Raw genomic sequence first — 17,235 nt, 5'->3', positions numbered from 1 at the left:
AAAAGGCAATCAAGAGGAAGTTGATTGAGAGGGGAGGGGGGCTTATGAGTAGACAGAGTTGAAAAGATGTGTTTTGAGGCGGGACTGAAAGACTGTGAAGGACTCAGAGTCACGGAGATCTTGGGGGAGGGAATTCCAGAGCCTAGGAGCTGCCAGAAGGCTCTGTCCCCAAAGCTGCAGAGTGTGGATGTGGGAATGGATAGGAGTCTGGCTGCGGTGGATCTGAGGAACCGTGGGGGTTGATAATGAGTGAGAAGAGTTGTGAGATAAGGGGAGGCCAGATGGTGGAGTGCTTTATAGGTGAGGACCAGCATTTTGTAGTTGATGCGATGGGAGACAGGAAGCCAGTGGAGGTCTTTGAGGACTGGGGGGATGTGATGCCATGATTTGGTATGCGTAAGGAGACGTGCATCTGCATTTTTAACCCGTTGGAGTCTATTGAGGGATGTAGTGCTGATGCCGTAAAGAAGTGAGTTGCAGTAGTCGAGGCGGGAGGAAATTAAGGCATGGATTAGTTGTTCGGCTGCGGGGCGGGTGAGAGAGGGTAGGATTTTTGCAATATTGCGGAGGTAGAAAAATTAGGTTTTGACTGTTTGGCGGATGTGAGGTTCGAGGGAGAGGGTGGGGTCAAAGATTACACCAAGGTTGCGTGCCTGATTGGAGGGGGAAACAATGGTGCCATCAATGGTGAGTGTTATGTTAGTGACCTTGCTGAGGGTGGATTTGGAGCCGATTAGGAGGAGTTCTGTTTTGTTGCTGTTCAGTTTGAGGAGGTTATGTTNAGTAAACTAAATCACAAGTATGGGAAGACTGCTGATCCTGACTGCCTGGTCCAGAGGACCGTTCATTGACACCCTCCATTCAGAGGGTAACGACACAAAAAAGAAATTTTCTCAAAGGCAAGCTGTTCACCAGAGTGCAGTTCAAGCACAATCCACAAAAAGTCTGTTGGAAGGGGGAAATGTGGAGGAACCTGCCACAACCAAGAGAGATGGACCGCAGCCCATGTACAGCATTTGTGAAGAAAAGTCGCTTCCGGAATTTGGGGAGCTTCAAAGGACAGTGGACTGAAGCTGGAGTCCCAGGTATCAAAAGTCACTGTCACAGACGTGTCGGGAAATGGCTACAATAGCGTATTTTCCCATGGTCAAGCACTTTGAACTTCAAGACAACGGAAGAGGCGTCTGACTTGGGCTAAGGAAAAGGAAGCACTGGCAGTTGCAACAGTGTCCAAGTCCTCTTTTTCAGGACGAAGCAAGTTTTGTATTCATTGGAAGTCAGGCGCCAGAGTTCTGGAGAAAGGCTGAGAGAGCAAAATCAATTGCTTTGGAAAATCCAGTGTGAGTTCCCACGTCAAGCCGATGGTTGGGAAGCCATGTCAGCTGCTGTGTGGTCCACTGTGTTTTCATCAAGCCCAAGTAAATGCAGCTGTGTACCAAGAGATTTTAGAGCACTACATGCTTCCGTCTGCTGAAAAGCTCTATGGAGATGAGGAATTCATTTTCGAGCATGATCTGGCACCTGCCCACAGTGCCAAAACCACCAGTAACTGGTGTACTGACCATGGCATTACTGTCCTCGATTGGCCTGCAAATTCCCCTGACCTGAACCCCATAGAGAATATGTGGGGTATTGTGAAGAAGAAGCTGAAAGACACCAGACCCAACAATGCTAATGAGCTAAAGGCCGCTATTGAAGCATCCTGGGCATCCATAACACCTCAGCAATGCCACAGGCTGATTGCCTCCATGCCACGCCGCATTGATGCAGTAATCCGTGCAAAAGGATTCCCAACCAAGTACTGAGTGCATTAATGGACATTTTCAAATGTTTGATTGTGTTTTGCTGTTATAAATCTTTTTTTTTTACTTGGTCTGAGGAACTATTCTAATTTTTTGAGATAGGATTTTTGAGTTTTCTTAAGCTGTATGCCATAATCAGCAATATTAAAATAATAAAAGGCTTGCAATATTTCAGTTGATTTGTAATGAATCCAGAATGTATGACATTTTTGTTTTTTTAATTGCATTACAGAAAATAAAGAACTTTATCACAATATTCTAATTTTCTGAGACAGTCCTGTAGGTGCCAAAAAGACGAGGTTGTGGTCTGATCTGCCCAGGGGGGGAGGGCAGTGGCACAATATGCATCCTTGGTATTATTCAAAACAAACAGAAATTAATTAACATAAATAAAATCACATACAAATAAATCTACAGCCTTTTTGTAGTGTTTGTGGATCACACAATTCATTATTAACAACCCGGAAACCTATAAAAAATAATATATATTTCTCACAATGAATGTGAGTCAAATTGTAAGCTTGTAACATACTGTATTTATATATACACACGTCTGCCATTGCCTTGCATTAATATGAGGTTTATGTATCAACCCAAAATGTCATTTTGGGGATGAGGATAAGATAAAGCTGAAACTGCTGTTTTCTGTTTTATATTATTGTTAATAGAGGGGTGCGGGAATGAGTCCTAAAACTGAGAATGAGTTAACTTCACTTCCGGCTACCCTTGCCTTGTCAATATTGTTTTTGGTTAAATGCCTAAAATAAGTCATTAACAGAAGCTTATGAGATTTCCATGTTTTATTTCCTCAACATAAAGTATATCAGTAAAACACCCAGCTGGTGTACTTTTTTTTGTATCTTAAATGCAGAAGTTGCTAACATGTGGCTAAATGTGACTACTAAACGTCATCATGCCAATTATTAGGCATCTTTGTCTTAGCAGTGGTGATATGAAGGTATGCTGCTGTTATGTATGCACTTCATTAGTTGTTTTATTACAAGATAATCCCATTGCTTTTCCGGGTCTGCCAAAAAAATACGTCATCACTGCACCACTCTTTAGAATGTTTGGATTTTGGACAGACAAAGAGTATTTTTGCAGTACTGTGCAGCGTCCCCGTGTCAAAGCTGCATCACTAAAGCTCCATGATGTCCTTGTGTCCCTCAGGGCTCTGAAGTCCAGTCAGCACTCCCTGTGCTCCCTGCTCATCGTGGACACTCCGGGCTTCCAGAACCCTCGGATCGCTCAGCAGCAGCGCGGTGCCACGTTCGAGGAGCTCTGCCACAACTACACCCAGGAGAGGCTGCAGACCCTGTTCCATGAACGCACCTTTGTCCAGGAGATGGAGAGATACAAGGAGGTGCCGACAGAGCAATCATGGACAGATCATATCACTATCATACACACATAGAACATTCTTCAAAGATTCTCTGCAGTAAATGATTACTTTTTAAATGATTTGTTCAACCTCTTTTTATGTACCTCTCATCTGTGGTGGTGTCTGCCCCTGCAGATTTATAGTTTTGGTTTTGAAAAGTGTGCATAATCCAAATACAGTGGAGGACAGTGGAAAAGTAAGCCTTTACTTTTCCACCTTGAGAATCTCTGGATAATTCAAACTGTTCTCGGGGACTTGAGAACAGTCCCCGAGAATATGCATGGATAGAAACCACCAGAGCTTACTGAGAAGAGCTCATAAGAAAACAAATCATTCTAGTGTGCCCCAAAGCATTGTGCTAAATACAAACATACTCTCACACAACCCAATCTACTGTCTTGTTAAAGCTGATTTCAAATCTAATTTTTGATTTATTGATGATTTTATTTCCTGCTGGCAAATCTCCTGTAGGTTACTAACCATCCGCCTTTATCCCTCCTGCATCTAGGAAAACATAGAACTTGCTTTAGATGACATAGAGTCCAGTACCTCACTGTCTGTAGCGGCTATTGACCAAGCCTCCACCCAAGCTCTGGTAAGCACAAGAAACACTCCTCCTGCTGTATCACACCTCTCTGTGCATGTGACCTCACTGTGTTGTGTTCCCACCTGAAAAATGGCAGGAGAATGTCCTGGACCCATTTACCTAAACACTCAGGACATTAGAATATAACACGATAGAAACGCAGGCACACTGATGATTTAAGTTAAAGATTGTATTGATGAAGAACGCTTTAAAAGACAGAACACTTGCAAGAAGTCAATCTGAAGCATGTTTGAAGGAGGAGAGCATCTTATGGGTTGTATAGTCTCACATATTAAAGAGGCCCTATTATACATTTTAAGGTGTTCCCTTTCCTGTAGTGTGACATGTAGGTTTTAGTGCATGTAAATCTGCAAAGACTAAAATCCCAAAGTTTCTCTCCCCTGCCTGAAATGCCTTGATTCGACTACTTTGTTTACTTCCGTAACATTGTGACATCACTATATAACACTCACACCTCTATTGGCTAGCGCTCCAACACATTATACGTGATAGGCTAAGCATTGTGACCAATCACAACAGAGCCTGCCAGCTAACCAATCAGAGCAGACTGGGCTCTGGTTTGAAAAGAGGTACTGCAGCACAGGCAGTACGAGAAAAATAAAGAGCTTTTTGAACTTTAAAGCATGGAGACATGTCACAGTAGACACACTACATACTGATATTAACCTGAAATGTGCATAATATGGCCCCATTCATATTACAATGGCACGTTATTAGGACCATTAAAGGCATTCTTGAGCAGGAAACACTGCTAGCAGAAAGAAAGAAAGTCCTGGTTCAAAGGTTTCCCTCTATGAATAAATGATTACATCGACAGCAGCGCTTACAACTATTCAGCAAAGATTACTTCTACAAGATCATGTGGTGAGCTCTGTAGAAGTTGTTGTTTTTCCTTACACATGCCATGTCTTTACAACTTGCGCAATTGTGTCAAATGAAAACTCCTAACAAAAGACAAAGCAGACTATTATCAGATTCATTTATCATTAAAACAATTAGCTTGGTCCTCTGTGATTGTGGCTAACTTGCTAACATTTCCTTTTGGAATACATCAGCAATATTAATTGGAACCAGGATGGTGTTTTTTTTCCTTCTTGTTGGCCCCCTCTTCAATGGGCGTCGTACTGCAGAGCCCAATCAATTATTATTAGTGGTACAAATGTGTGTGCTGCCAATCCAAAGCATTGATGTGTATTGGCTTGAGCAAGTGGGATACGAAAGCGTTTCTAAAAGACTTGGAATAGATTTGCACTGGAGTTGTAAAAGCAAGGTTAAATGTGTCACTGTGTACATACGTGTGAAGTGGAAACCTCATGAGACTGAGCGGGGAAAGCTCTGATCATTAAGCGTTTTATTAGCAGCGTTGGTAACAAAGAGAGAATAAGCATAGAATTGTAGAGAGACTGGAACTATTAACACAGTCAGAGCTAACATTCGCATTCGCACAGAAAGTAGACTAATGTATTTATACCAACCAAACCTCCATTAAAGAAATGCGGCGATCAGGAAACGGATGATTTTGGAAGACACAATGATGTCACACTGTTAGTGGAGGCGAAGAATAGCCTTATCATGGACTTTTGCATCTACAAGGGTTGCCTCACCTCAACAGATTTGTTATTTTTGAGCCATAATCAAAGTTTTTGCCTAAAACAAACTAAACCCTAATCATAGTGTTGGTTTGAGAGGAAGTGATACTATGAAAATGTGATGGTTCCTTAACTTTAAGTGGTTGTTTCTAGCCTTTTAACTTTTGCGACAAACCTAACCAATCTTTTATCATAGTGGTGGAAGATCAGGAAATCCTATGAGTAATCTTTGGGTTTGTATGGAAGTAAGAAACAAGATTTTCCAGTCTAAGGGGTTAGGGTTTTGTAGCCGTGTTGGCGGCTAGCTCTGTGGTCGGTCAGTTGGTCGGTCGGTCAGTTGGTCGGTCGGTTGGTCGGTCGGTTGGTCGGTCAGTTGGTTGGTCAATTAGTCCACCGCTGAGATCTGAAATATTTCATCAACCATTGGATGGATAACCATGCCATTCGATACAGATACTGATGGTCCCAAGAAGATAAACCTCAGAGACTTTGAGGATACCCTGATCTTTCCTAAAGCACAAGCAGTCGGTCAAAGTTTCCTGAAAATGCACTAATCTAGAATGGCACACATATTAAGATGTATACCAATGTCTTCTCCTCTTAAGCCACGTAACGTTACTTTGAATCAACTCAAAAACGATTAGATGGGTGAATTAAAATGTTCTTCAGACATCTATGTTCCCCTCTGCTGATTGCTTAACTTTTCCTGTAGCGCCTCTATAAGGTCACTATCAGGCCAGAACTTGATTTCTGACCAAATACCTATGAGGAGACTATTGAACTTCCCAAAGCTTCGGCTTTATCTTTGTTCTTGCTTTCAAATAAAGCTCACCTTGGCGTATAGCATTTTAAAAGGTGTTACAACATTATATAGCACATTGTCTCATGATCCTAAGTGATAAATGAAGTTTTAGATACACGTTTGCCATAACTTTAGGATTTTTAAAATCCAAGTGAAGTAGGAAGTGCAAAAACTAGGGGACATTTCTGAGTTTCTGTATCCATGACAGGTGCGCACGCTGGCCAGGACGGATGAGGCTCGAGGCCTGCTGTGGCTGATGGAGGAGGAGGCCGTGCAGCCTGGAGGTACAGAGGAAACCATGCTGGAGAGACTCTTCAGCTACTACGGCTCTGCCCAGGGAGAAAACAAGGGTGAGATATCAACCTGTCACTGCCTGTTAAAGCAATCAACAGTAGCTTCCTGTAAACAGCACTGATCATACTCCTGACATCATTGGGATCATGGAAGTATTCCTTTTGTGTTGCAGGAGCCAGTCTTCTGCTGCGAGGAGAGAAGCCCCACCTCTTCCTGTTGGGCCACAGCCACGGGACCGACTGGGTGGAGTACAACGCTCAGGGCTGGCTGAGCCACGCCAAGCACAACCCCGCCGCCCAGAACGCTGCCGCGCTGCTGCAGGACTCCCAGAAGTACGCACACACACTGATACCACACATAAAGAACGCTTATTTAAATGATAAGCCCCTTATAATGAATCGTCTAATTTTCACAAAACTACAAATACAAAACTAAAATATACTTACACAGACAAAAGCTCAACAATGCCTAGCAACTACCACAACAGCTGACGCCAACCCGACCAAAAGGAAAACATATATTTACATATAGACACACATATAATCACACAGCTATATACAGTATGCACAAGAGTAAGCGTCAACACATTCAGAAAGTGATGAAAAAAATAAATGAAAAAACTGTTTTGATTCAAATTGAATTTCAAGTGAAAACAGATGGTTTGAAGCAAGAAATTACAATGATAAGTTATAGTTAACTTGTTAAGTTGTTCAATAGAAGGGTGCTTCGCGAAATTCCTTTTTTTTATGCTTCAGGCTACACTTTCCTAGAAAACACTGTTATTCAGCCCTGTAATACCAATACAGCCTGACCAGCTTTGTAAAATAAATCTCTCTCTCTTTATTTGCAAATAGTTATTTTCTGCTTTAATCATGTTCTTAATGTTATATGAATAACCTTTAATATGTACTTGCAAATAACAACTTACTCTTATGAAATATAGTCCTCCAGTATACACTATAATTCATATACACTTTGAGAGCAGCAGGCTTCAGAGTGAGCCAAATGATGCAGGGAGCGTCCCACAGCCTGCAGAATGTGCCACTAAAGCAGTCACAGTACTCCCCTGTGTAATGTAGAGGAGGACAAATATTATGTTAAGACATGTGTCCACATAGTGCCTTTTTCTGAGCAGCAGCGCAGTTTTTTCTTTTGTTTTAAATGGAGAGCACATTTTGCCGCATGCAGCTGCACCCAGTGTCTTTTTTGGAGTGCTCCAATGTGTTTGTGGAGTCCCTTCGAGTGCTTCCAGTTGAAAATATAATTTTTTTTCAGAAAAGTGCTGGTGACGTCACTGAGAAGCTTGTTTTTGCCCGTGTCTTTTGGATGGAAACTATTATGATAAAAAATGCATTAGTTTGAGCCGATAAGCCTGACGGACACTGGATTGTTACTGCTGATGAGTATAAAATGGTGTCACCGTTTGTGAATCGTCTTCAGCTCTAGGTCTGTCGGACTGAGCAGTGAAGTTAATTCATACAAAGAGTAAGGGCAGGCATATTTTGTGTGGTTGAAATGGTAAAAAAAACAAAAACAATGTGAAACTAAAATTGAGTGGCCCAAAAAGATAAGACGCCAATCTAGCCTGTCCCGTAAAAGCATAAATATTTAGTCAAGATATTGTTGTCATAAAAACATAAAAAACCATTGTGAGGAGTCTTTGCCAGTGTCTTTCTGCCATAGAAAACACCATTTGGACACAGGGCCTTAGTCATTTGCATGCATACGGATGAAACCTATCCTTGTGTCCCCACAGGAAGAACATCAGTGGGCTGTTTATGGGCCGGGCCAGCGGGGCCACGGTGCTGTCCGGCTCCATCGCCGGGCTGGAGGGCAGCTCCCAGCTCGCCCTGCGACGGGCCACCAGCATGAGGAAGACCTTCACCACGGGGGTGGCGGCTGTCAAGAAGAAGAGCCTGTGTATCCAGGTCAAACTCCAAGTGGTAGGTGGATGAGACGGGGACTAAACACTGAGACTTCCCTCCTAGAGGGCAGACAAAGACTGGGCCTACTTTCATGAATGTGGTGCTGTGGAGAACTGCATTTATCACATTTTCCTTAGCTTTAGGTAGGTCTTTCTGTACCTTACCGGGACAACTTACCTTGTGATCTGTTTATTAGCACATAGAGCAGGTATTTCCTAGCATAATCAGCCCTCAGAAAAACATTGATTTGCTTCATTTAACAATATACAACTTCTTGTACTTGGATCTTTTATTTTTTAATTCAATATTAATGTATACAGTGAAGGTACAAGGATACAGAGCTACTTTAAGTGGGAGGGCCAAAATCCTCTTGTGAGTTTCATATCATTGTATACCTATAATCTTATGCCAAAATACCTACGTATAATATATGACTATAAAAATAAATGCATGATTTTTATTTTCAAGGTAAGAATTTAACAAAGTCCTGTATGTTGCTTAAAGAGCCTGTGACACGAGTTTCCCCCATCATCCAAACCCATCAATTTTAGTAAATATTGTCCCCTTGAAAACCGTTACTGAACTGATTTTGGATATTTGTACTTTGATAACCATTAATCTACCCTTCAATGTTGACCATATTCTGGATCTTCTCGGGGATTCTTCAAATCCCACCAAATTATGTGTGATGTCATTGCGGGCCAAGCGCTCCAGCTGCACCGTTCAGGATCCCAGCATCTGCATGTAAACGCATGATGTAGCACACAGCAGCAAGCTCAGACAGCGATGAGTTTAATTTTGAACGTGTCTGAGAGCTCATATGAGGCTGAAGGATCGGTTTATGTTTTATCTGTTAGAAGTTTAGGAATTAGGTGCGTCAATATGGGCGATAATACGGTCATGTAGCCAGTGGTGGACTGGGACTAAAAATCAGCCCGGGACTCTCGACCGGCCCACTTCGGTACCACTAGTGAATTGTCAACGGGGGGAGTGGGGGATGTGCTAGTGACTTATCCGACCGGCCCACTTCGGTACCGGACCATCGGGATTCGTCCCGATGGCCAGTCCGCCACTGCACCCAGCCCAGCCCACGTAAACTGTCAACGGGGGGAGCCTATCTGCGGGGAAACGGTGGACCTAGTGTCCCGATCGGAGTGGGAATAATAATAATAATAATAATCCGTGCATTTTATCCATTAATTTCCCCAAGATTGTGGTAAAAAAACACACTTTTAATCCATGTTGGTGTACTACAACTACAAAAAGCATTGGTTTGTTTTTTCATCAGGAAATGCAGACCGGCTCAAACAAACGATTTTTAATCATCATCTTCACCACGATCATTTATGTTTATGTTCGCTAAATTGACATGAAAGCACTGACAAATATGAATATACTGTAGTCAACTTCATTAAAACGTTATTAACGTGCCTACACTCAGTAATTCACCATTTCTACGCAGGACAACACACTTTGTCCGTGTTTGGCTCTCTCGCCGCACAGTGAAGCATTCCCGCATTGACGTCACTTCCGGCTTCCCCCAAAACTTCAAAATGAGTCGAAGGAATTTCCCTGCGATGTTCGAAATTATTGATATTTATCGGAACGGTATCGCACCTTCTTTTTTAAGATGACGGTTCGAGATGACTAGTAGCCCAATATTTCATTGCACAACAGTTGTTGGGAGGCTGTCACAGGCTCTTTAAATAATAATAATACAGTACCAGAAAATTAATAGAAAGATGGAAGAGATGTGATACAAGTACATTTATGTTCACATTTTTCTTTACTATTATAATATAATCATTTTAAAGCTCAATCAAAAACCATTAAACTCAGCTTTTGTTCTAGAAGTACATTATAATACATTTAACTAAAGAGAGTCGATATTGGAATAGTTTTTTTTACATAGGTTTTTGTAATCTATTATTAGATGTGACCTATCACCAAGCAGAGTGTGATGACTGACTCCTCTCCTCTCTGTTGTCAGGACGCTCTGATCGACATGGTGCGTCGCTCCAGGGTTCACTTCGTCCACTGCCTGCTGCCCAGAGCCGAGGCGGTGGGTGGTGGAGGTGAGCCCCGCGTGACGCACGGAGAGAGCCCTGACTCGGACCTCATGACTCTTGACGTGGGCCTCCTGAGAGCCCAGCTCCGAGGGTCCAAGCTGCTGGACGCACTGCGCATCTACAGGCAAGGTATGGAAGTCAAAATGTGCCATTTATTTTCTTATTCTTATAGATTACATCCTACCTGATGTCCACTGTATTCTTTTTTGGAAACGCCGCGAAGATTTTTTACATCTAATGGATCCATCTTTTTTTATATTAGTTCACACTCTCATCTCACGGGGCAAAATACATAGATAGAATAGGAGTAAAACAGACATTCTTATTAATATCAACATAGCAGCATAGTCAGAGTGGTGGCCATTTTCATCCATGTACTGTTGCAATTGCACTAACCCTAACTTCCATATTAACCAACTTGTGTCACCTAAACCGATTGTGGTTTTGCAAAAATGAAAAAAACAAGCAGTGGAGTAGTACCATTAGGAAGCATAGAGAGTAAATAAAGAAACATTTATAATAAAATAATGAATGCTTCATCCAGATTTATAATAGCCTGGAAAGAAAATGGCTCTTCTCTCCTTCTGAGGTCAATAAATTATGAACTCAACACTTTCTTTAGATGATCTGATTGGGCTTACCCATTGTTGTTGATTCTGACCTGGGTCGATCTTCCCATTTCATATCTGACTCTTTAATATTTATCTGAAATAAAACGTTCTTCCATTCTTACTGCTAGTGCCTGTCCAAGAACTTGAGAAAGCTTACAAACTGTGCCACAAGCGTATTGTTCAGATTTGAGTTTTTGCGCTGTACTTGAAGATAAAGATTGCCCTTTGACACGGTGTCGGCTGTCCACTTGCTGCAGGCGCTCTTCTAACCTTGGTATTTTTGTGCCCCCCCCCCCTCTGTCCTACCTCCTCCCTCGCTGCAGGGTACCCGGACCACATGGTGTTCTCTGAGTTCCGCCGGCGCTTTGATGTCCTGGCACCTCATCTGACCAAGAAGCACGGCCGCCACTACATCGTCACAGACGAGAAGAGGGTGAGTGTTAAGGGGGTTAGCCACTGCTGATATGATGAAAACACTTGGATGCTGTCATGGAACTCTCCTAGATATCTCAGGAAAATCTGAGGGATTAACAGAACCCAGGGTATGATCAATGTGACTTCAAAAACAACTCAAATGTTAATGAAATAAGAAAGAAACTTCACATACATGTATTTTAGTTGTCCTATTGGATCTTTATATACAGCAAAAAAAATTAAGAGACCACTCAAATGTTGTCTTGAATCTCAATCTCTACATGTATGGCAGCCATTCCATTCCTGTGTCTGTAGAATTCCAACACAGAGAAATATTATCAGTAGTTTATAGAATAAAATATATATATATTTAATTTTACTCAAACTAATACCTATAAATAGTAAAACCAGAGAAACTGATAATGCTTCAGTTGTCTCTTAATTTTTTCCAGAGCTGTATAGCCTATTGATAAAGTTAAACGTAATGTATATATACAATGTTTTTTCTTGCATACAGTAGAGTACAAAGAGTACAATGTAATAGTGACTATCCCCATTAGTGGAAATGGAAGACGCTAGAACAACTGAAGTAATTGTGGAAAACAACATTAGTAGCTAGCTAGCTAGCTAACGATGAGCTAGCAATATCTCCCAAAATCTCTTAAAGTTGCCATATAATGCCATAAACTCATTAGCATATTGGTAACATCATTAGGCATTTATTAAGGTTGGTTGAGGGGTTCAAAAAAGTTGTCTACTGCAACTTTGTATTTATGTCAACCTTTGATAAAGATATATTTTTGATTACAGAAAACACAAAAACAAGACATGGAGGTATTGTTATTGGCTCTAGTTGTGACACCATGTCCGTGTTGGTTGTTTTTGATACCCTGCTATGTTTAGTATTTTGCCAATCCTTCTTCTGAGAATCGTCAGTTGGTATGAATTTCTAAAAGAATAGCAAGAGTCAACAATGTATTCTTTCACTAATTAGAAAGCAATTTTTCCATTAAAAAACAATCACATTTCAAGAGCCTCTCCACCATTTCCCCACATAAAGGTCAGCTTATAAGTTTATCTCAAACTTATTAGCCTTTAAAACAAATTGTGCTTAGGAGCTTTGTCCTACAATAATAGGAATAATTAAACTAACCATGATGGTGTCAGAATTTGAGGAAGGTTTAAAGTCTGTAGATTTAATATTTCTCTCGCTGCCCTGTACACTCTCTTCTCCCGGTGTGAACAGAATCCCTTTATTCCTCCTCTCTCCCCTGTCCTCTTCCTGTTCCAAGAGCGCTCTTGTGTGTAATTAATTATGATTGCACAGGCTGGCAGCATACGGCTACTGTACTGATTAATTACCGGCAGTGGGAAGAGCTCTTTCTTTCCTCCCCATCTCTCCCCTCTCCCCCCCCCATCACAATTCCATGTCCTTTTTCCACTTTTCTCCCCCTGTCTCATTATCTTTCCATTCCTTTTCATTCCTTTTGTATAGGAGGCAGAACAGTTTAGGAACATGCCTGAGCATATGATTAATGACTTCTCTACATTCTGTTCAGGCAGTATAAAGCAGCTTTGCACAAAGGCATGATTAGCCTTTATGAGGGGGAGGTGGGGCCGCTGCAGGAAAAAAACATCCCCCTACCTTAAGTCTTTCCGTAGCTCACGTGCAAAAATGTCTCCTCCTAAGAGTTAAAGAATCTTTTTTGCGAATTTAAAATATGATTGTCTTGTTCGGATAAGTGTGGAACACGAAAAGAATGCTGTCAACGGGGAAGATTTAACTGGATTAAATATCAAATCAAGCTCTCCGTCTCTTTACCACACCACAAGACACTGACAGTAAAGTGGCTTACCATATTCCTTGGAGATGAGCTTACAGAGGATAGCCCACTCAGAAATAACTAATGGTACCCGGCTGAGAAGAAAGAAAGCAAGGAAGATGGATGAAAGAAGGCAGTCTGACACAGAGAAGGCCGTATCATTGGAGGAATAATATGAAGGAATTGGTTTTCAGAGAAAGACAAAGTCACAGAAAGAGAATAACAGTTTGAGTAAACGCTGTATTTCTGTCGGTTCCTGTCAACACGGCGTGTTGTAGCCATGATGTCAGTAGCCAGATGGTACCTGCCAAAACCGTACTGTATATAATATCATCTTGTCATACTATTGTTCCTGTTTCAGTGGAGAGTTTTAGTGGTCTACATGCTGAAGAAGAACTTGTAGAGTTTGGTACAGCACAGCTCCTAATAATGTCAGTCACATGCTGTGTCTCAGTTTGAACACTTCCCTTAGAACACTGCATGTCATACACTTGCTCCAAATGTGAATTTAGACCATGTGTTGTCCGAAATCGCACAAGGCGGCTGCGCCCTCACCAGAATTGACGTGCTGCTGCTGTTAGCTAGCCAGTTAGCAAACTTATCATTAGCTGTGGTAAATCGTTACAGAATTACACCCAATTCAAATAAGGGTGGCTTCTTTTTTGGCACCATGATAGATGATTACCACAATCACTGCTGGTCTTCGAACTTTCATCACGTATCCAACTTGGAGATCATGGAGTGTGAGATGTTTCCATAGTTCCAACAAGCCCCCAGGAAGTGTGCTGGCCGTTGAAGCAAATGTTCGTAGAGACCAAACGGTAGTTCTACAACTTACTTGTCCGTCTTTGACTTTGTTGGGCCCAAAAATAAAAAAATTCCATTTGGAAACGGAGATCTGTTAGTCAGCGAAAACTCAGGTTGGCATGCTATATGGTCTTAACAGTGCCCCCACCTCCAACGCTGTATCCAGTTCTCTTCGTACATCCAAGAGTTCCACCATAGATTGTTGACGGTAATGGGAACACCGTCCTGGTACTCAGTGCCATTTGCCATACTTCTCATTGGGACGCACTCAAAACAACAAATGTATCGCAAGAACACAATTTGAGACACATCAACATAGTCAATCCAAGTTTGGATTTGGGAGTGAGATGTTTAAAAAAACGAAACAAAGAGGAATGGTTTATAAATACAGAATTATATCTGTACCTTGGGTCAAAAATGTTGAATCACTTCACTATGATGTAAGTTGACCCTATGTATGCTAAAAGTCAACACTTTTTTAAACTCCACTTCCCAATGTCATAATTCAGACTTTCTGGTTAATAGTTTAGGTTAAGTTCCCTTCTTATTGATGTTTCTGACCTTTCTTTAACGCTAGCATCAGGACAACACTTTCACTTAACAATTACATTTATCGGATACACAAATATTAGGTTTCTTTAGACTCTAAATCCTTAACCCCAGCATCAGCAACAACAACCCACCCTGTGTGCAGTTTGTTTTCTAAAGGTTGAATTGACTCGACGGGTGAAACCTGACATAAAGGGACCTGAGAAACTCCTCTGTCTGACTTGTTTTCCCCCTGGAGGTAGATCAGGGGAGCAGTGTGTGTTTGTGTTAGCTGGTGTTATCGGTGGAGTGATGTTTGTTACAAAAACACCATGCTAGCACGCTTTAGGCCACCAGGTCATGCCATGGCTCCGAGGTAGAGCCTGGAACAAAGCTGCTTTTTTTGTCTCTGACTGTTTGTTCTGCTGGTTTACAGGCAGTGGAGGAGCTGCTGGAGTCCTTGGACCTGGAGAAGAGCAGCCACCACATGGGGCTGAGCCGGGTGAGTGCAGTCGCATCACACACACCTTTCATTAGACATAAGAGGACCAAACACTCCTTAACCCTCCTGTTATCCTCAGATTTACTTTACACCCTTTATCCCCTGTGATCAATTTGACCCCAGTAGTTTAAAACTCAAGACAATGATCATATTCCACATTTTAACCAAAATGTATGTCTCTGGTGCTTTAGGTATCTTAGTTGACTACCTAAATAACCATTTAAATAAAACATGACCCCAACCTTCCCCCCTACAGACCCCTTTATGTATCCAGAATTCCTATTATGTGACCATAAAATCTCACTGACTGAAACCACTGATCTTTTGATGTTGTTAAAGGACCAATAACTAAAGCAGAGGGTAGTTTTTTTTTTACAATGACACATTTGCATGTAAAGGCCCCTACACACCAATCTGACACCAAAGAAAACGTCCAAACGGAGCAGACTGTTGTGTCGCTTCATGTCTCCTGCGTCTTGGCCAACAGTCGCACTCTGGAACACACCGCAAAGACTTGAGCCGACGGCCAAGTACCACGCACTGTGCATGCGTGAGTGGCAATAACTCTCCTTACCAGCAGGCGGCGGTAGTGTGTGTTCGTGATTCAAAAGAGGCAACAACCGGGAGACAGACTGCGTGATACACCGAGAGAAGAAGAACAGGCTGCGTGATATAAACCAACAACAAATAGCGTGTGCGTTCCATTTTCACTCTACAACGAGAAGCTCATGGGGCTTTCGCGAACCTGTGTCGAGAGCTGGAGTTAAATGAAATCTCAGATTTGCCTTCTTAATAGTTTGTTTGGGTCCCTCACTTCCGTTTCGCTTCTAATGCACTAGCGAATCGCTAGCTGAAGAGCCAATCAGAGTGATTTATTTAGCCGACAACCTTTTGCCGACAGCCTACCGATTCAACATGTTTGATCAGCGGCAGAAGGTGTCGGCACGGCCGAAAAACACGACGGGACGGGACACACCAATATGAGTAGGGCGACCGGACGCTCATCGACGGCCAGAAATCTATCGACGGCCAAAATCGGCTCGGTGTGTCCGGACCTTAATAGTCACCTCAATATCAACATACACCAGTCGATCGCGAGATGTGTCTAAAAATAGAACAACAATATTCTGTTTTATCGTTAATGTCCTATAACATAATCTTCCTGTGCCAGAATAATGCACTTGAACGCATCAAAGCTTTGTGATTGGCCGGCGTGACCCCATGTGTCGGGGCGGGGCTTGTGGGCAGTCCAAACTAGTTCGCTGACTTTGTCCGTGTCAACAGGAGTGACAGTCCGCACACACACAAGACCGCAATTATGGCAGAAGCAAAAAAGCCCAAAACATATAATTTTTACTCCGAGTGGGAGGATGATTTATATTTTTTATATATTCCAATTCAAAGTCCATCTGTCTCATCTGCAATGCGAGCGTAGCTTTATCGAAGAAGGGTAATTTAGGAGCGGCATTTCAAAACAGTGCACAAACGCTACGAGACGGAATTCCCTCCTAATTCTGCCTTACGATCCCAAAAGGGGAGGGACCTGAAAGGACAGCTAAATGCACAGCAGCCCATTTTCACCAGGCCCAACAACAAGAGCAAGGCTCCTACAATAGCATCTTATCGTGTCAGGTTCTTGCGAAACACATGAAGTCTTTCAAAGACGGCGAAGTTGTGAAAGAAGCATTCCTGGACGACGCGCTTTTTGGGGACAGTCAAAAATAACAGTAGCATTTCAACAGGTTTTTGATATAATAAAAACTCAAGTTAGATACCGTTATTAATCAGCTGTAAGTTTTAGTTTGTTTGGAACTTATTCATTATAATTATTGTACAAAATGGTATAAGAATGCAAAAATTAAGATCTGTTCTGTTTAAATTGATTATAGTCTATTATCAATTCAGGTTAAGAAACTAGTGTTGCTTGCATCCTATTTTAAAGGCATTTATTTTTATACTCTAATAAAATGCAACAAAAAAATTCTATTAATTTTGTCTTTTTTATTGCACTTTGGCAGCAGATTCCTGTGTAGCTTCAGATCTGAGTTGTCTTATTAGTAAGCCTAATTTATACTTTTTGT

The 17,235-nt window shown here is 41.9% G+C and overlaps 1 protein-coding gene across 1 annotated transcript in view; it reads left to right on the top strand.

Annotated features, from left to right (window-relative positions):
* Positions 1-15,262, top strand: part of LOC104946093 (unconventional myosin-XVIIIa-like) — a 36,373-nt gene extending 21,111 nt beyond the window's left edge. The window contains exons 16-23 of the mRNA XM_010771849.1: positions 2,973-3,165; positions 3,692-3,778; positions 6,390-6,531; positions 6,648-6,807; positions 8,232-8,418; positions 10,391-10,598; positions 11,404-11,513; positions 15,089-15,262. Of these exons, the coding sequence (XP_010770151.1) occupies positions 2,973-3,165; positions 3,692-3,778; positions 6,390-6,531; positions 6,648-6,807; positions 8,232-8,418; positions 10,391-10,598; positions 11,404-11,513; positions 15,089-15,262 (1,261 nt within the window). The remainder of the gene's footprint in view (positions 1-2,972; positions 3,166-3,691; positions 3,779-6,389; positions 6,532-6,647; positions 6,808-8,231; positions 8,419-10,390; positions 10,599-11,403; positions 11,514-15,088) is intronic.
* The last annotated feature ends 1,973 nt before the right edge of the window (positions 15,263-17,235 follow it).

The sequence above is a fragment of the Notothenia coriiceps genome, unplaced genomic scaffold (assembly GCF_000735185.1).
Source record: "Notothenia coriiceps isolate Sejong01 unplaced genomic scaffold, NC01 NC01_scaffold00010593, whole genome shotgun sequence".
In the NCBI taxonomy this organism is placed as follows: Eukaryota; Metazoa; Chordata; class Actinopteri; order Perciformes; family Nototheniidae; genus Notothenia; species Notothenia coriiceps.
The sequence above is the reverse complement of the archived record's forward strand: the minus strand, read 5'-3'. Positions and strand labels throughout refer to the sequence as shown.